Source organism: Echinops telfairi, unplaced genomic scaffold, assembly GCF_000313985.2.
Source record: "Echinops telfairi isolate 266 unplaced genomic scaffold, ASM31398v2 ScPeMD7_7410;HRSCAF=8448, whole genome shotgun sequence".
Lineage (NCBI taxonomy): Eukaryota > Metazoa > Chordata > Mammalia > Afrosoricida > Tenrecidae > Echinops > Echinops telfairi.
The window spans coordinates 17,711,380-17,730,693 of NW_022111310.1; the positions used below are offsets into that span (position 1 = coordinate 17,711,380).

Below are 19,314 nucleotides of genomic sequence, written 5' to 3' on the forward strand. Positions count from 1 at the left end.
TGGTCGGGAGACAGGGCTCTGAGGGTGCTGATGGACCAGATGGGCTTCCCGGCAGGGATGGCGTGGCAGGACAGCAGGTGAGCTGGCCTCAGGACAGCAGCTGGTCGCTCTGTTTGAGAAGGGTTGGGGGCTGCGTCAGCCATGAGCAACGTCCCTGGAAGCTTGGGTCAGGCAGAACTCACCTGTTTCCTGCAAAATCTACCACCTCTTGCCCTGGGAATGAAGATCAGGGCCCCTCCTCTACCTGTCTGTTCTCAGTGCCAGCCCCTGTGCCCCTCAGCTCCTCCCTGCCCTGGGGGGAAGAGGGCTCCCTGCTGACAAGGTCCTTTCCAGGACCTTGCCAACCGGCAGCTCATCACATCTCCCCTCCCCCTCCCCTCGTCCAGCCATCACCTGCCGACCCCCCCCCCCCTCCGCTGAGGCCACCCAGACTGGGAGCCACTATGCCCCCTGGGACATGAGACCCCACCCTTGCCCTCTTTCTTCACAGGGAGAGCAGGGAGACGATGGAGACCCCGGCCCCATAGGCCCTGCTGGGAAAAGAGGGAGCCCAGGTGTGGCCGGCTTACCTGGAGCCCAGGGACCCCCAGGATTCAAGGTTGGGCACTGGTTTCCTCCCCTCACCCCGCTCCTTCCTGCCTGGCTATCGGTTCTGAGCACCAGACACAGATTCCTCAAGAACCCCCATGGGAAGGTGGGGTCCCTGCCCCAGCTAGGACTGCGCCCCTCACCCTCTCGAACTTGGAGAGGCGCAGATGATTAAGTGCTCAAATACACGCCCAGAGTCTGGGCCTTGATCCCAGCAGAGGCACCCCGGACACAGACCTTCCGTTCTGCCTTTGAAAGGTTGCAGCCTTTTGAAAGGCCCCTGGAGAAACCAACAGGGCCCTGGGAGGGAGTTGGGGGAGTGCTGTGACACCTGTATATATCTACTCTCTCATCCAAACTACAACCTGTAAAAAGAATTCAAAACCCCACGCAGCCAAGTCCTACTGTGACCCCCACAATCCACCGGATGGCAGCACCCAGCCGCCGCCAGACCCTTGCACCGGCCATCTGCTAGTTGAGTTGTCCGTGGGGGCCCTCTTGTGGACATTTGCAGAACTAGCTGTTTCTCGCCGTTGGGATCCAAAAAATACAATGCGGAACTCACTGTAGACTTCGGGCGCCCCAGTAGGACTGGGTAGAACTGCCCCAAGTGGGTGTCCTGTCTGGCACGTTCCCTCTTGACGGAACAGAACGCCTTGCCTTTCTCCCGAGGAGCGGCTCTTGGTTTGGAACGGCTGACTTTGCGGTTAGAAAGCCCAACGAGTAACCACTGCAAATGACTTCCCTTGGGCTGGGGGTGGAGCCGCGAATCAGCCCTTGTTGGAGGCACTGCCAGCCGGAAGGCTGAGGGGAAGGAATGGAACACCGCGAGGCCAGCAGCCAGTGGGGGTGGGGTGGGGGTGGCTTTGGCCCCCAAGCATCTCCAAGGGGAAAGGAGCAGAAAGGCCTTCTGAGCAGCAGGGCAGGCAGACGGACAGAGAGCAGCCCCCGGGGAGACGATGTAGGAAAGGGAAAGCGGGCGTTGAGACCGTGTCAGTAAGGGAAGGGGCCTTGGGCTGCAGGGCCTCCACCCGGAGACAGATCTCACCTCCCCCCTCGAGAACCATCTCCCCACTTTGGTAATTTTGGTGTATTCTTCTAAGGGGGAGAGCGGGCTACCTGGACAGCTGGGACCCCCTGGCAAGCGAGGGACCGAGGGCGGCACGGGCCTTCCTGGACACCATGGGGAGCGTGGATCCAAAGGCCAGCCGGTGAGTGAGCCTAAGGACCACGCACACACACACCTGTTCGTACCTGCACACCCACCTTGCAGCTCTGAGACAGTGAGAGAGCAGCACTCGGGCACTCAAGATGCCAGACGTCCACCTACAGGGAAAGGAGCTGAGAAAAGAGACCGGGTGGCCCCTTTGAGACGAGGAGGGGCACATCAGCGCTGGCTCCCGCTCTAGTGCTCCCCATGTGCCGGGCTGCATACCTTCCTCTTCCTCTTGCGAGGGCCAGGCTAGATGACCCTGCCTGGAAAACGAGGGAAGAGAAAGCAATGTGCCGAGGAAACCAGTGGGAGACCACCAGCGAGGGGGTAAACACCCACATCTACAGCGGGTGGTCCGAACCGCACGGCCAACAGCAACAGCACAGGTGAGAGCCAGCCTACGGGAAAAGACACACTGGCTACCATTCGTGGAAAGGAGGTCAGATTGACTACCGCCATAGACGAGATCCATTTCAGATCCTGGGGCGTGCCATCTGATGGGGTTCATTTCACAGTGATAACGGGGGTCAGCTTATCAACCTGACTCACTCCGTTCACTGCCACTGAGTGGATGCTGACTCCCCGCAGCCCACAGGACAGGACGGGGCTGCCACTGTGGGTTTCGGAGACTGCCCATCTTTATGGTACAGGAAGCGTCGTCTTTCCCCCAAGGAGCGGCTGGTCCGCTGACCCTGTGTTTAGCGGACTCAAAGAGAACCCGCTGGCCTAATTCTAAATGTCCATGAACTTACTAATAGAACGCTAAAATATAGCCAGCAAGAACTGGCAGAACTATATAGAGAAAAAGACACGTGTAACCTTATAATTAAGGGCTTTAATGACTTTCTCTCAATCATGGCTGGAACGAGTGGACACCAACCAGGAAGGCCAAGAAAGCTTCAGCCTCGACAGCCAGGTTGATAGGATGCAAACACTCTTCCCAGCCTCAGCCCAACCCGCCTGCTTTCCAAGCACACCCAGAACACGGACCAAGACGGGTCTGGTCCGTGTTTCAGACCAACCAGCCTTCACAAGTTATACGTATCCAAGTCTCCAAACCACAGCGGGATTCAATTAGAAACCCGTCACCAAAGGATAGCAGAAAGCTCTGCTTTTTCAGTGTTGGGAAACAGAATGACAGACTTCGAAGTAACCCAAGGAAGTTATCAAAAGGCAAAGCCATCTCTTGGGTTGAATGAAAATGCCACTTATCAGATTGGAGGGTGACACATGATGCAGCACAGAATCTGTAGCCTGAGAAAACAAGAAAGACCTCAGATCAGGGACCCTCCCTCCCCTGGGGCCGGGCGCGCTCAGAAAAAGCCAAATGGAAAAGTGTCAGCAGAAAGAAAATAGGAAAGATCAGTGATTGTCAATGGAATGAGAAACAGAAAAACAACAAGGACACAAACAAAAAAGGAAATCAGAAGCTAAGGTTTTTTTTCTTTCAGAAGATTCATCAGATGGATGAACTTCTAGCCAGACTTCGCAGAGCAAGAGAGCGAGGACCCACATTTGCAAAACCAGGAGTCAGGGAGATGACATCACTACAGACCCTACAGAGATTGCAAAGGAAGATTATGAACAGCCTATGCAATAACTTAAACAACTTAGCTCGTACGGACAGATTCCTTGAAAGAAAGCACACAACCGAAACTCATTCAAGAAAAAGTGGATGACTTAAATCAGTGGTTCTCAACCTTCCTAGTCCTGCGACCCTTTCATGCAGTCCCTCATGTTGTGGTGACCCCCCAACCATACAATTATTTTCGTTGCTACTTCATCACTGTCATTTTGCTACTGTTATGAATCGGGTGATCCCTGTGAAAAAGGGTCGTTCGACTCCCAAAGGGGTCTCGACCCACAGGTTGAGAACCGCTGCCCTAAGTAGCCTTCTAGGTGCCCTGGTGGTGTCGTGGGTTACGTGTTGGGCCACTAACCACAAGGCCAGCAGTTCGAAACCACCAGCCCATCCATGGGAGAAGGATGAGGCTCTCTAGTTCCATCAGGAGTTACAATCTCAGAAACGCACAGAGGCCCTACAGGGTTGCTCTGCATCACAATCAACTGGATGGCGTGAGTTGTAAGTAGCCTCATCCACAAAAGAATTTAAATCTTTCCAACTCCAGCCTCCATGACTCAGCGTTGGAGGAAGAAGTAACATCCACTGTATGCACCCTTTCAAACATCCAAAGACGAGGGGGTACTTTCCGCTTGCAATCCCCTCATGTCAAAGCCGCACCGAGACACGCAGACATGCGCAGTGATGTTGCTGACAGCACGGTTCTTGCTGACCCAAAAGGAGAAGCAAAGGGCCTGCGTTCCCGAGTGTTGTTCTAACCCACGAGGGTGACCTTACCTCACAGAAATTCATTTTCTCACAGTCGAGGGGGCTGGAATTCGAATGCCGGTTGCCCGCTCTAGGGAAAGGCTCTTGCACCCCTCTGGGGGAATCATCTCAGCATGCGTTGGCGTTGGCCACACGGCAGGCACCCTCGCCCCATTTCTGAGCCTTTTCCAGCACAGACCTCACAGTGAAAACCTGATTCCCAAATGGAATTGCACCCACCGGTTCAGGGCTTGGCATTTGCCACACATGTCCGCGGGAGGACATAGTTCAGTCCATGACACAAACCAAGTGTCCACCAACTGATGCTGGTCCACGTACGTGCCATGTTACATGATCAGCTGCTTGAAGCAATGAGGTTGTAATGCGAGCTGTAGTGGGCTGGAATCTTGAGAAGACCATGCTAGGCCAAGGAGGCCCGTCACCAAAGGCCAGGGATTGTCGGCTTCCCTGTGCACCCTCGTCCCCTTGCCAAGAGCTGGGATGAGGAAGGAGGGAGGGAGTGCTCGTGGGCACAGGGTCTTTGGAGGGTGGAAGACAAGTGTTCTGAAGCGAGATCAATTGATACTGATCAATGCACAAGTCTATGAATATCCTAAAAACCCCTGAATTGCACATGCTAAAATAGTGACATTTATGGTGTGAATTACAACCTAATTAAGCCACGACTTAAAACAAACAGATAAAGCTCTAATGTGGTGGGTCCTCCCACAGCCATTCTGGTGGCCTGCGTGCCCCTCTCCCCTGCCTCCTGCTGCCCTTCTCAAAGGGGCAAGTGGGGGTCTGGGCCAGGGTGGAAGAACCCTATTTACATATGGGGAAACTGAGGCCCAGGAAGGGGAAGTGGGTCATCTCCGGTTTCGCGATACAGAGCAGAAGCTTCTGACTCACGAGCCTGCCCTCTGAGCCAGAGGACCTTCCACATAATGACGGGCTCCCAGGGCCACTGGCCTGTCCCCCTTTGCCCAGACCCTAGGGGTCCCTTTGGAGAAGAGGAGCCAGAGAGGTATGCGCCATGAGGCCCAGAATCACCCACCCGGGTGGGTGAGAATCCAGCCTGCTCCACAGCAGATCCTCACCGTGGCTCGGGCTCCTCAGCTGTGACCAGGGAATACGGTGCCTCCCTGGCTGGTCTGGGAACACGCCGGGCACACGGAGGCCCACCGCTAGCAGGGGACCACTCCTCAAGAGTGTCCCTGGGAACGGGGCATGCAGAGCCCACAGACCTTTCCTGCTCCTCCCCAAAGGCCCTGCAGGCTGGTGCTTGGAGCTCACCTCTGGGCAGGAGGGAGACCGTTGGCCCAGGAGCCCTGTCCTATGTACCCCAACTTCCTTCTTTTCCCCACAGGGTGATTCTGGCGAGATGGGCTTCCCAGGAATGGCTGGCCTCTTTGGACCTAAGGTACAGACCCCCAACTCCTCACTAGTCCTGTCGGGATTCCAGCCTGCTCCCCCCGCCATCCATCCATCCACCCACCCACCCAGCCACTCACCCATTCACTTATTCATTCATGTATCCAGCATGTACTGAGTGCCTACAAGGAGGGCTGGAGCACAGGTGGGCTCCAACTTGAGCTTCCTCGCCCCCCACTCCACCCCGAGCACGCTCCTGTCCCAGCAGCCCTGAGCTCCAAGCCCAGCCCCACACCTGACTTGGTTTTCTCACCTGTAAAATGGGATGATGAGAGTGGAGGGACTAAGGGAGCCCAGGGGCAGACACCTGCTGGGTCACAGCCAGCATGGCAAAGATTTCTCTTCCTGGGCATCTCAGGTGAGGCCTCTCCCATCAGGGAGGGTGCAGGCAGGCCAGGCCCCAGGGGTCAGGGAGCTGCTGGCACTTGTCCACCCCCCACTGGCCACCCAGGCACAGACTGTCCCCCCTCTGCCTCCTCCAGGGGCCCCTGGGAGACATCGGCTTCAAAGGCATCCAGGGCCCTCGGGGACCACCCGGCTTGATGGTGAGGCCCTCTCTCTCCAGGGGGACATTCCCACCAAAACCCAAGGCTGGCTCACTGATCAGCTGGCTGGACCCATGTCCTCCTCCGCTTTCTTCCCGAGCCTCCTGTCTGCAACCGCCATTCATTCCCCAGTCCAGACCTTTGCTCACGCTGGCCTCGTCACCCTGCCTGCCTCCTGTGCCCACCCCTCCCCGACTCGTAACCCACCCCCGGGCACACAGGAGTGGCTGGGAGCTGTCTGGGGAGGGCTCCCTGCCTTTCCCGCCCCTGCCTCCCACGCACCTTGAGGGAGTGCTGGGAAGGAGCCAGGCCCCACAGGGCTCTCTCTCCTTCCCTCCTCCAGGGCAAGAGAGGCATCGCAGGGCCCCTGGGCATCCTGGGACCTTCAGGACTCCCGGTATGTGCAGGGGACTGGGCAGGTGCTCCTGGGTCCCTCCCCACCCCCCACCCCCTGCCTCCCTGACTCCAGGTTGTCTGTGTGACCCGAAGTCGGGCTGAGCCTCAGTTTCCCCCATGGGCCCTCTCTCACCGAGTCTGGGTTTGTTGCAGGGCCCAGAGGGTGACAAGGGCAGCCGAGGGGACCTGGTGAGTGGCTGCTGCTGGGCCCAGAGAGGGTGGGCTCTCAGGCTGGGCCACGGCCCGTCCCAGGCTCCCCTAACTCTCCCTCCCTGCTTCTCTTCCCCTCCAGGGGTTACAAGGTCCAAGGGTGAGTGGACACTCTGGGTCTCCCTCCCCAGGCCTTAGTCTCCCCATGTGCACCTGCCTGTAGCCCTGGTCCCTGGGTCTCCATGCTGCATGTGGAGGGTCTGGGCTGTGGGTGGAGGGTGGAAGGCTTCTGCTGCCTGCGCCTCACTGTCGTCTCTTCCCCCCTCCAGGGTCCCCCTGGCCCGAGAGGGCGGCCGGGCCCACCGGTAGGTAACTAAGTGCTCATTTCCCTGGGCCCCGGGGCCAAGCCTGTGGGGTAGGGTGCTTGCCTGGGCCTGAACCTTGCCAGAATCTTGTGTCTCTTATGGCCACAGGCCTCTGGGAGCGCCAGACTGGAATAGGGTCCCCTTGTTCCCCGGTGGCACCCCCGGCCCCTAACACCCCAGGCCCATCAAATCCTGACCTGACCTCTCCTTTTGCAGGGCCCTCCCGGGAATCTTACGCCATTTGTAAGTTGGAGGATACTCTCTTTCACCCACTTGGGGTAGAGCTGGGGTGCAGCTATGCGCAGGGTGGGTGGCTAGAACCCTGAGCTGGGCCTGGGGACGCCCATGTCCTTGTGTCCTCTGTCCCTGAGGCATGGGAAGCCCTGGGCCAGGAGATGGGAGGCGTATGTGTCCCTAACTGGGATGAGCTCAGGAAGGCTCCAACCCTGGGCTCCCAAGTCCTTTCTGAGGGTCCCTCTGCCTTCCTTCCTGGGGCACTGCCCCCCCAGCATCCGAGCAGGGATCGGGCTTGACAGTGTCCCTGGACTCAGCTGAGAGGAAAGAGCGGGACCCTTGGGCCTCTGGCCTCCATTCCCTGGGACTCTGCTCCTGTCCCATCTCAGCCTCTCACCGTCCCTCCTTCTGACCATCCACAAAAACGGATCGGCAGCCTGACCTGCTCTAGGACATCCTGCCCACCAGTAAGAGAGCCAGCTGGGGGAGGGCCGAGGTCCAGAACAAGCCCACCCCCTTAACAAACAGGAACAGGAAGGTGAGGGGGGTGCACGATACACAGTACCCACTGAGCGCTTGTTGGGGCAGACCCGAGGAGAGGTGCTCTCACGCCATCACGTGCTCACTCCCCTCGGCAGCCTGGGCCCTGGTCTTATTGTCGTGCCCATCTTAAAGATGAGATGGCTGAGGACAGACAGGTCAAACAGCCGGGCACAGGTGGCCATCTGCTGTGTGCTCAGTAAGTGGCGGGGCTGGGCATGGGCTCTGAGATGGATGCACCCCCAGAGCCTGGCACTGAACCCCAGCTCCGGGGAGCCCTGGCAGGGAGAGGCTGTGCTAGTGGCTGTAGCTGGGCAGCTGCCTAGCCCAGTGTGGCACGGAGATGCCCGTGTATACCAGATCACCACAGCACCAGACAGAAGGTTTGGTTTTAGATGGGGAGACACGCGGCTCTGACAGAGCCGGGGGTGGCACCTGAAAAGGCTTCCCTGCCTCTGTGCTCCTGCCATGGGGGCCCGGATGGTCCTTCATCGTGGGGCTGGCCAGGGCGAGGTAGGAGGCTCAGCACTCCCCTGGCTCGAGTGCTGTGTCATCGTCTACAGTCCTGACAACCCTAGATGTCTCCAGAAGTTTCCAGATGCTCCCTGGGGAAGCTACCCCAGGACAGGAGATGGCGAGGGAGGGTCTGGAGGGAGGGAATGAGCAAGGGAGGAAGCCGCGTGGGCAAGGCCCAGCGGCATGAGGAATCTAGAAGCTTTGTGTCATGACTGGTGGGTGCATGGACCATGGGGTGGGCCATGGGGTGGACCATGGGATACACCGTGGGAGGCCCAGCACTCAGCTGGGTCTGGCCACACTGACCCCAAGCGTGTTGGGGAGCTGTGGCCGGCTTGAAGGGGGGCGTGGCAGGGTCAGATTTGGGTCACAGGAGCACCCCCTTGGCAAAACCCAAAGCCAGACTAACTGCCATTGAGAGGGTGCCGACTCACAGCGACCCCTTAGAAAGGGTAGAACTGCCCTGGGGGCTTCCAAGATGGCCCCGGAATGGAAAGCCCCAGCTTCCTTCCAAGGAGCAGCTGGTTTCGAACTCCTGACCTAGAGTGTAGCAGCCGGACAAGTGCCCCCTGCAGTGCCCGGCTCCTCTCTGCCCACAGAGGGAGGGAAAACGAGAGTGCGCACAGAGCAGGCCGCGGCTGGCCCTGGCTGTGGCTGTGGGCGGAGTCGGGGAGGGAGAGGCGGGCTCGGGCCCTGGGGCAGTGGGGAGAGGCGGGCTCGGGCCCTGGGGCAGGGGGAGAGGCGGGCTCGGGCCCTGGGGCAGAGGGGAGAGGCGGGCTCGGGCCCTGGGGCAGGGGGAGAGGCGGGCTCGGGCCCTGGGGCAGAGGGGAGAGGCGGGCTCGGGCCCTGGGGCAGGGGGAGAGGCGGGCTCGGGCCCTGGGGCAGAGGGGAGAGGCGGGCTCGGGCCCTGGGGCAGGGGGGAGAGGCGGGCTCGGGCCCTGGGGCAGGGGCCAGGCAGGCATTCTCTGTCCTTCAACAGCAGCAAGACGGCCTTGGGGAAGCTCTCTACACATGGATGGACACTAATGGAGCCCTCAGAGCAGAGGTACGGCCCCGTGGGCGCTCCCTGGGGACATGACAGTGTGTCTTCCATGGGCCGCGCCGAGCTGTCCAGAGCTTGGGCAGCAAGGAGTCAATGTCATGCAGCCTTTTCAGACACACACACACACACACACACACACGCCGAGCTGTCCAGAGCCCTGAACACCAAGGAGTCAATGTCATGCAGCCTTTTCAGACACACACACACACACACACACACACACACGACCCACGTGAGCCCAGATTGCTTAGCCCTGCTTTGTGTCTGTGGAAACTGAGGCTGGAGGCCATGCAGGTAGGACCTGCTCTTTCCTTCCCTCCTGGCTCTGTCCAGCTCTGTCTCCTGTGGCCTCACAGACCGCCCACGCCAGCCCTGGGGACCCCTGCGGGGACCCACCCACAGCCCCATGCCCACTGTGACCCTTTCCGCCGTAGACTTTTCCCAGAGAGAGTTTTGGGGCCACCCCTGCCTCCCCACCTCAGCAGCCTGGGCACCCCTGTCTGACGGGTGCCCAGGGGCTCTGCCCGTCTTTGTCAGAGAATACGGCTGACCACCCGAGCTTCCCCAGCCCCTTGCACTGTGTTTTGTCACTAGTCCTGTGCTTATCTGCAAAGGAAGGGAGACCAACCTCTGCGCCAGTGGTCACCCTGGGCGGGGGCCGTGGGCAGCACCGGACGTGGCCTCCCCTCACACAGGGCTATGCAGACCGGCTGGTGCTGGACCAGGGAGGGGAGATCTTTAAAACCTTACACTACCTCAGCAACCTCATCCAGAGCATTAAGACGCCCCTGGGCACCAAAGAGAACCCTGCCCGGGTCTGCCGGGACCTCATGGACTGTGAGCAGAAGATAGTGGACGGTAAGGAAGACCACAGGGTCTGGAACGGGGGTGACCTGGCCTGGGCGGGGTCGGGGGGTGGGGGTGGGGGCTCCCAAGGGCAGCTTCAGGTTGAGAGTGGGTGTTCTGGAAGGGGTTGGGGCAAGCCTCTGGCCTGGGGAGGCAACTGGACATTGAAGCAAGCAGGCTAGAGCCTGGCCTCGTGTTTCCTGGGGCATCGGGACACTGGGGGACACAGAGGAGCGAGCCCATGCTCCCAGAGCCCACAGATTCACAAGGCAGGACAGGACAGAAGTCCCACAGGCCACAGCAGGTCCAGACCCAGGGGACGCTGTCAAGGCTTCTTAGAAGAGCCGCGTGTTCCCTTTTCTGTCCACCTCCAACCTCTTCTGAGCTGGTTCAGTTCCAGGGGGGACATGCCTGCGCTGGAATGCCAGCGACCCCTGGGGATCCTGGCCTGCCGCCGCCCTCTCCCCACCACCCTCCCTTGTCTGCACACATCCAGCCGCAGGACCCCACCTCCGAGATGGGGACCCATCTGAGAGCAGTGGGGCGGGATCCCTGACTCCCAGCCCTCCCGAAGTGGGAGTCCTGGGTGTCCACGGAGAAACAGCCCAGTGACTTCAAAGTCCCCAGGGGAGCACCTCAGTTGTCTCCTCTGTGTCAACACTGATGGGTATTTGGCCGAGTGGCCCCACCAGGGGCCCCTAGCTCCGGAGTTCTGCCTGTGAGCCTTTCCTTCCATCTCCGTGGCACCAGGAGCTCCTTTCTGTCCCCTCCACCCCCTACGACTTCATGCCCGACTGGAGCCCCCCAGAAGGTCACCAGGGCCAGGGTCCCAAGCCCAGGGCTCCTCGACTCTACATGCGCCCCTTCCCACCCCACCCCACCCCACTCCCTGCAGGTACCTACTGGGTGGACCCTAACCTTGGCTGCTCATCCGACACCATCCAGGTGTCCTGTGACTTCACACACGGTGGACAGACATGTCTGCAGCCCATCGCGGCCTCCAAGGTACCCCCTGTGCCCCATGCCTGGGATGCAGCCAGCCCAGGACCCAGTCTGTGCCCTCTCTGGCTGTGTGGGCTCAATTTCTTCATCTGTGAGTCGGGGAGGACTCAGCGTAGAGCCCTGGTTTCTAAACCCTTTGAAATTGTGTATCCTCCAGACAGCACCTCCCACCTGAAACAAAGCGGCAGCCTTAGCCAGGCGGACTTAGAGACTCGCGGTGCCCCCGGCTTGTGGCTGCAGATCCTGAACCCCTGTCCAATGAGCCCTCCCACATGCCTGTTTCGGGCTTGGGAAGCTCAACCTTAAGTCAGGCAGGCAGCGGCCACTCCGCAGCCCAGGCCGCCCTCAGCGGATGGTGGAGCTGAAGTTCCAGCCAGAGTTCTGGTGGCGCAGGGGTTGAGGGCTTGGCAGTGAACCTGAAGGTGGTCAGTTCACACTCAGGCGTGGCTTCAGTAAACATGGACTGCCTTAGACACCCTAGGAGGCAGGCAGTTCTGCTCTGTCCCCTACAGTCACTGTGACTCGGCAAGGATACAGTGGCAGTGGGTTTGGTTTGGGGTCCCTTGTTCCTGCAGGCTCCCCAGAGGGGGGACCGTGCACGCCAGGAGCACAGGCAGCTGTTCCGACTGCAGGTGCCCATTCCAGCAGCCCCCATGGGGAGACCTTGAGCTGACCTGTCCAACACAGAGCTTGGGAGCCTCTCAAATCAGCCGACCAACCACCTGGCTCCCTCCTCAAGCTGGGGGCTAGGATTTAACAGGGAGCCTTGCAGGCAAATTGCCACCCACCCCCATCCCCCAGCCATATCCCACAGCCATCCGGAATTCTGACCTCTACAGGCAGCACACACACACACACACACACACACACACACACACACACACTCACACACACACACAGACTCTGAGGTTTGGTGGCCATGCATCCAAGCCCCTAGCAGAGGGGTCGGACCAGAGCTGGCACCTGGCTTCCCCAGATGGAGCTAGCTGCCCATCTGGGTGACCACCCCCATCAGGAACAGCAGCAGAGAAAGGCCCTGGCACACCAGGCATACCCCACCTCCACGGGGGTCTTGGCCACGGGCACATGGAGTGGGGGGAACTCTTCCTCACTCTTGAGCAGGGCTCTTGACCTCTCTGGGCCTCTTGGGTCTCGGCTCTGCCCCAGAGGCCACCCATGCAGTGGGGGGAGGGATCAGGCGACCTGGGGACCCTAGTAGCTCCCTCCTTCCCTTCCCTGCCACCCAGCTGCCCTGGAGCTCAGCCTCCTGCCTCTCACATGGGCACCAACCACTCCTGTCCTCTCACTTGGGCTGGGGAAGGGTTGGAAAGTGCTGGCCAGGAAAGGCGAGCTGATCCTCCGCCAAGCCAAGCTGAGCGGGACCTTGCCTCTCGGCTCTGTGGCCCACAGGTGGAGTTTGCCATCAGCCGTGTCCAGATGAACTTTCTGCACCTGCTCAGCTCTGAGGTGACGCAGCACATCACCATCCACTGCTTGAACATGACCGTGTGGCAGGAGGGCCCCGGGCAGACCCCAGCCCCGCAGGCTGTGCGCTTCCGGGCCTGGAACGGACAGGTTTTTGAAGCCGGCGGTCAGTTCAGGCCCCAGGTGCCCATGGACGGCTGCAAGGTAACTGCCCGCACCCCTCATGCAGGGACAGGGGAACCGCTCGTGGTAGGTAACCATCAGTGATACATGTTCTAACAGTGCGTATAGTTCTCGGGTGGCACCACTGGATGTGGCCCTGGTGACATTGTGGTTATGTGTTGGACTACTAACTTCAAGGTCAGCAGTTCGAACCCACCAGCGACACCACAGGAGAAGATGGGGTTTCTACCCCCATCAAGAGTTACCATCTCAGAAACCTGCAGGGGCCCTTCTGCTGCGTCCTATAGGCGGGCCAGCAGGAGGATGCACTTCTGCCCCTGCCCTGCACTGGCTGCTCCTTCCTCTAGACGCATTTGGTCTTTTCGAGATGCTCAAAGCAGACTCGGTTATTCTGGGAGGGGTGTGGGGCACACTGAAAGTTGCCAAAAAGCAACCACTGGTTTCACGGGAAAATGGATACAGCCCAGCGGTTGAGGGGGGGTGGGAGCCAGCATCACAGAGGTGCTTATGGGAGAGGCTTTCTGGCCAGCAGCAGGGGAGCAGTGAACACACACAATCTTGGACACAACCACTCCACCTGTAGAATCTCTCCTGGGGAAACTTCAAAGCGAGTATATGAGTACAGATAGACTGGAGAAACAAGCCATAGACGCTCCTATGTGTATAAGAAAGAGCTTTATATACAACAGCAATTGAATATTGAGAAAGCATCCCAGCCCAGTCCAGACCAAGTCCATAGGTCCAATATTAGCCCACTTTTCAGACTCACGAAACACGTACAATGATGCCGAATGTGGGAAGATCACCGGCCGTGGGTGGAAAGTCTTGTGGATGCAGTTGCAGTGGAAGCATCTCCGCACTGGCAGGGGTCTCCATGAGGCGCCATGTGTCTTCTCAACAGGAATGTCTCACAGGGAGGGAGTGAGCGTCCCACCTCCAGCAAGCTATTTATCTCCTTAGCATCTCCAAATGAGGTCATCAAGCTGTGACCTGACTGACAGGCTAAACTCCACCCCTTCCCTCTTCAGTCTCAGATTGACAACAGATTATGTAACTACCACAGTGAGCATATGCCAATAGGTCATTCGAGTGGCCAGCCAACACATGTGAAGGTGCCCACTGCCCTTATCCACTAGAGCTGTGGTTCTCAACCTGTGGGTCTCGACCCCTTTGGAGGTCAAACGACCCTTTCACAGGGGTCGCCTGATTCGTAACAGAAGCAAAATTAAAATTACGAAGTAGCAACGAAAATAATGTTATGGTTGGGTTTCACCACAACATGAGGAACTGTATGAAAGGGTGGCGACATGAGGAAGGTTGGGAAGCGCTGCACTAGAGGGATGCCAGCCCAGCCTGCGATGGGCAATGGTAAAGGAGTCAGATTCGCTGGGGTGGGGTAGGGTGGGGTGGGGTGGGGTGGGGGAGGCTCAGCTCCGACCCGATCAAAAGGCGGGAAAGTGACATTAAAATTGACTTAACTTCTTTGTGACTGGCAAGCTAGTTTCCAACCAAGAAGAACTGTAACACTGTATCTTTGACTGTATAACTTTTGTATCATAAAGACCTGAAACAAACTTATGAGATGCTACCACCTGCCCCCTGCTAAAACGATGTTGATTTTTAAAATGTTTTTGAAGCTGGTGACAAGGTGGGAAGGTTGGAATTCTCCCCAGCGAAGGAGGGGAGTGTAACCTGGTCAAAACATTGTGGAAAACGGTACAGCGAGTCCTGAACAAGTAAAAATCGAATTAGTGTAGGACCCCGCAATTTCATTCCTGGGTACATATATACCTTCTCAAAACAAACAAAAGCCTCAGTGCCACGGAGTCAGTTCTGAGGCATAGCAAGAGCGACCCTCTATACCAGGGGGCCCAGAGCAGCGCCCCCAGGAGCAGAAAGAGAGGAACAGGCCAGTGGGCCTCACACACAATGGAACCCTGCTGGGCCTTATGAAGAACAGGAAGTCCTGAACAGGCTACAGACTGGGTGAACCTTGAAGGTGTGGGGCTGACCCAATTAAGCCAGTCATAAGATAAAATGATAGGGTCTTCTCTGAAATGATAACAATGGGCATTTATACAAAGTGAGCATGAATATTTAGCTCCAGTGATGGCTCTCCCATAAGAAGAAACAATGGGCGTCCATCCACCCGTCTGAAAGTAGTTTGTTGCCACAATGGACTCTCTGCAGCCTTTGAGGTGCTGCGGACTCACAGCAGCCCCAGGGGCAGAGTAGGCCTGCCCCTGTCGTTTCCAAGGTGGAAACCCCTTTCCTCTTTTTCGGGAGTACAAAGTCTCCCTGTTCTTCCTCGGAGCAGCTGGTGGTCTCGAACTGCTGCCCTTGCAGCCAACTGGTTACTCACTACACCACCAGGGGGCCTGTCACAGCGAAGGAGCTGTTAAAAGATAGGAAGGCCAGAGCCACCAACCGGACCAGATCAAAAGGATGGCGGTTGCCCGGGGGTGGAGTCCCGAAGCAGGAAGGGCTGGGGAGGAGGGGCCAGTCGAATTGGTGAACGCAGGGAGCTTGTGGGCAGTGTGCGGGCGCACTGTGGGTAGGGCAGTCCGTGTGAGGAAACACAGTGGGCAGGCACTGCTGAGCGGGACCCCATCCCCCCCCCCCCTCCTTTCCCCGGGGAGAAGCAGCGGGCTGATGGCAGAGCAGGGCTCATGGGCTGTGCTGAGTTAGGGGCCAACGTACAAACAGCACTGCCTTCTGCCTCAGATCCTGGATGGTCGATGGCATCAGACGCTCTTCACCTTCCGAACCCAGGACCCCCAGCAGCTGCCCATCGTCAGCGTGGACAACCTCCCTCCTGCCTCGTCAGGGAGGCAGTACCGCCTCGAAGTCGGACCTGCGTGCTTCCTCTGACCTCTGACCTCCTGGCTTCTCTAAGCCTCACGGGGGAGGAAAGAGGAGAGGAGGAGGCAGCCAACGGAGGGTACCTAAGGGCAGGTGGGCCCAGGAGAGGCAGCCCACCTACCCAGGGGTTCTTGGGCAGACCCCAGTTGATGTCTACACAGTGGAAGTGAGTCAGGGTTAGCAGGCAGGGGACCCAGGGAGCGACTGTTCCCAGCCCAGTCCCAAGGACCAGCCAAAGAGGCAGCCAGGGCACACTGGACCTGTATCCCTCCTGGGCCCCGTGGCCTGTCTCCCAGCTCGGCAGCCACCCCTTCCCACCCAGCTTCCTGCCCCAAGAGCCCCACGTTCAAGCCAACTGAAGGGAAGGGCCATCTCCATCAGCTGGTCCCTGCCAGGGGGCTTTTGATGTGCAATATGGGGAGGGGGGCCTGGAACAAGGAGAAAAGGAAAGAAGTATATATATATATGTGTATATATATATATATATATTATTTAAACAGAGAGAAGATGCGTTACTATTTTTTTTCACCTGGGAAAGGTGTGAGCATGAGGAAGGACAGCCGGGGTGGGAAGCCAGCTCCACCATGTCCCGGCCCCACAGAGGGAGAGGGAAGACCCGTTGGCCCAGGGAGGGGGGCGAGACACTACCTCCCACTGTGAAATCGCTGGTGCTCGAAATTGTCTTGCAGTGTTTGTGAGTTTTTTGTTTTTGTTTTTTTTAAAGGAAAACAAATGAAAAAAACCCTATTTAAGATTCTACAGGTGCTACCGTTTTTTGCCCCCGGCTTTGAAGAAACCTATTGATGGGGGACAAGGTCCGTATCTGGCTCTCCTCCGAATGAAGGCGCTTGGGGAATTTCACTGTTCCCTACCCCACCCCCACCCCCCTCCCCATTGTCGCCCTGTGCTCATCAGGTTACCTGCTTAAAGAGCAAAAAGTAGAACCTGCCCGAAGCCAGCAGTAGAGAGATTTCTACCTTTTACCTTGTGGACTCTGGGGTATTCGTCCTCTGCAGGCGAGGGGAGGCTCAGGAGCAAGGATTTGATGTGGCCTCTCTTGGTCCCAGCAGGGATTCATGTCCTGGAGGGGCCGGAAGAAGGCTGGACGTCCAAGAAACCCTTACACCAGTGGCGGGGGCCAAGGGTGGCCTGGGAGTGGGGGTAGGGTGGAGCTTAAAGATGGCGCCGCCTCTCCCACGTGAACACGACCCCAAGGTCTGCCCTTGCAGCGGGAGTGGACCTTCCTGCTTCCCCCTGGTCAGTGGACGCTCAAAAAACCCAGTGTCTGTATCTCCAAGTGGACATGGGACTGAGGAGGAGGAGGAGGGCACAGGACTCTCAGCTCAGAGTCGGCGGCCTGCAGGGGCGTCATCTGAACCGGGCTGTGTCAGCCGACACGTGAAATGTGGAGGTCGTTTTAAGCGTGGAATTGTTTTTATAGAAGTGGAAATGTATGTGAACGTCTCTATTTGTGTATTTTTTTTCTCTAAAGTTGTGTCTCTTTGGGAATTGGATTTGGTTTTCATTATTTAATACCTCATTCCGGCCCACCCTCTCGACTGGTCACTTCCTCTCCCCCTCTCTTCCCTGCCCCTGCCAGGATGTCCCCACGGAAGTGCATTTTGTAGCAGCTCGGGCCTCCCTCAGCCCCCGGTCTCCCCGGGTTGCCAGGCTCAGCCTGGCCCCTCTAATCCTTGGATGTGTCCTGCTTTCCCCGTGTCTGTCTGTCTGTCTCTGTCCACGTCGGTGTGTTGGAACCCCAAGGGTTCCGTCCCTTCCCATCCCTTCTGGATTTTAAATAAATATTTAAAACTGAGGCAATGGAAGGGCTGTTCACTGCTGTGCTTCTTTTCAAAGGTCGCGGCGAGAAGGAAGAAGAGGGGCCAGGAGAGAGGGTGCTGTGGGCTGCAGGGCTGCTGGGTGGGTGGGGGGGCAATGCCCAAAGATAGGGAGCTTGGGGTCTGTAGGGGGCAGGCAGCTGAGATTACCATGAACACATATGTTTTTATTATAAAACATTCTGAAATTGATTGTAGTATGATTGAACTATTGAATTGTATGATATATGGGTATATGTATACATATATATGCATATATATATAAACCAGGGAGACTCTCATATGTGAATAGGAAAGAGGTTTATGTACAAGAGCAATTAAATATGGAGAAAACATCCCGGCCCAGTCCAGATCAAGTCCATAAGTCTGATATTAGCCCATATGTCTGATACTAATCTAGAAAGCCCTCTTGAGATTCACAAACACATGCAATGACACCGAATGGAGGAAGATCACAGGCCAGTGGGTGGGAAGTCTTGTGGATCCAGTCGCGTTAAAAGCATCTCAGCACTGGCAGGGTCTCCACGTGGCTCCTCCAGCTCCCGAGGCTCTGGCTGCATCAGGATAGCTTCATGTGTCTTGTCAACCATAATGTCTCACAGAGAGTCAGCCTGTGTCCTGCCTCCAGCGAGCTATTTATCTCTTTAGCACCTCCAAATGAGGTCATCAAGCTGTGACCTGATTGACAGGCTAAACTCCACCCCTTCACTCTGAATCCTCTCATATTGACAACAGATTATATAACTACCACATACACACACACACATATATAAAAGATAGGTGTAGGTATACGATAGATGATAGATAGATAGATAGATAGATAGATAGATAGATAGATAGATAGAGATATAAAGCATAGGAGCCCTGTGGTGTGGTGGGTTAAGCCACTGGGCTACTAACTGATAGGTCAGCAGCTCAGCCCCACCAGCCAGTCCACACGTCCAAGTGGCTGTGGCTTGGGGGGCAATAGACAACGTGAAATCAAGCACTGGAAACATGGAGTTTGTTCACAGGGTTCTGCAGCCATTACCCAGGTCTCCTGCTAGAACATGTTCATCGCCCCCGAGCCTAGTTTCACCCATGCCCACCCCAGCCCTGGCCACCTCCACTCCACTTCCACGTCTGGGTCTCAAAGGCTTCCATTACTCAGCACCAAGGGCCAGCCCCTCCAGAGCCTCCATGCCACAGAGGGCTTTTAGCTCTGAAAATTGTCCACCTGTTGTGGACCTGGGATAAGCAGGAACCAGTTCCTGGAGGGGCACCCTCCATGCTTAGTCAACTAGACGCTGAGCGAAAAGAGAGAGAGACTATCCACAGATGGATTGATACAGTGGCTACAACCATTGGTCCAAACATTGGAGAGGTGGGGAGGACGGTGCAGGACCAGGCGGTAGGTTGCTGTGCATCAGAAGTAACCACACGACCCCCAACAGCAGGCAGGGGGTGGGGGCGGGCATTGCAAGGGGAAGGAGCAGCTCCTACCAAGGTCCAGAGCTGAAAGATAGTTCCTGAAGGTCATCCACCATCAAGGGGATTCTCCCTCAGCAGTCCCCTAGGGCAGGGTAGAACCACCCTGTGGGTTTCCGACACTGTGACTCTTCGTAGGAGTAGAAAGCCTTGTCTTTCTCCCTCGGAACCGGGGGTGCTTTCGAACTGCTGACCTTGTGGTTAGCGGCCCAATTTGTAACCCTCTCTGCCACCAGGGATCCCTATACAACTCTCAGAGGGGTTCCTGGGCTGCAATCTTCACAGAGGCAGACCGCCAGGCCTTTTCTCCGCAGAGGCGTGGTCGGCTTTGAACTGGTGGGC

The 19,314-nt window shown here is 57.5% G+C and overlaps 1 protein-coding gene across 1 annotated transcript in view; it reads left to right on the plus strand.

The window, feature by feature from the left end:
• COL27A1 (collagen type XXVII alpha 1 chain) overlaps positions 1–17,493 on the plus strand; it is a 141,458-nt gene extending 123,965 nt beyond the window's left edge. Inside the window, exons 47-61 of the mRNA XM_045296543.1 lie at positions 1–77; positions 491–598; positions 1,692–1,799; positions 5,497–5,550; positions 6,044–6,106; positions 6,450–6,503; positions 6,656–6,691; positions 6,795–6,812; positions 6,982–7,017; positions 7,234–7,260; positions 9,287–9,352; positions 10,045–10,207; positions 11,091–11,200; positions 12,608–12,826; positions 15,530–17,493. The exon at positions 1–77 is cut by the window's left edge and continues 17 nt beyond it. Coding sequence (XP_045152478.1) covers positions 1–77; positions 491–598; positions 1,692–1,799; positions 5,497–5,550; positions 6,044–6,106; positions 6,450–6,503; positions 6,656–6,691; positions 6,795–6,812; positions 6,982–7,017; positions 7,234–7,260; positions 9,287–9,352; positions 10,045–10,207; positions 11,091–11,200; positions 12,608–12,826; positions 15,530–15,676 — 1,286 coding nt within the window. The 3' untranslated portion in view covers positions 15,677–17,493. The remainder of the gene's footprint in view (positions 78–490; positions 599–1,691; positions 1,800–5,496; positions 5,551–6,043; positions 6,107–6,449; positions 6,504–6,655; positions 6,692–6,794; positions 6,813–6,981; positions 7,018–7,233; positions 7,261–9,286; positions 9,353–10,044; positions 10,208–11,090; positions 11,201–12,607; positions 12,827–15,529) is intronic.
• Positions 17,494–19,314: the final 1,821 nt, after the last annotated feature.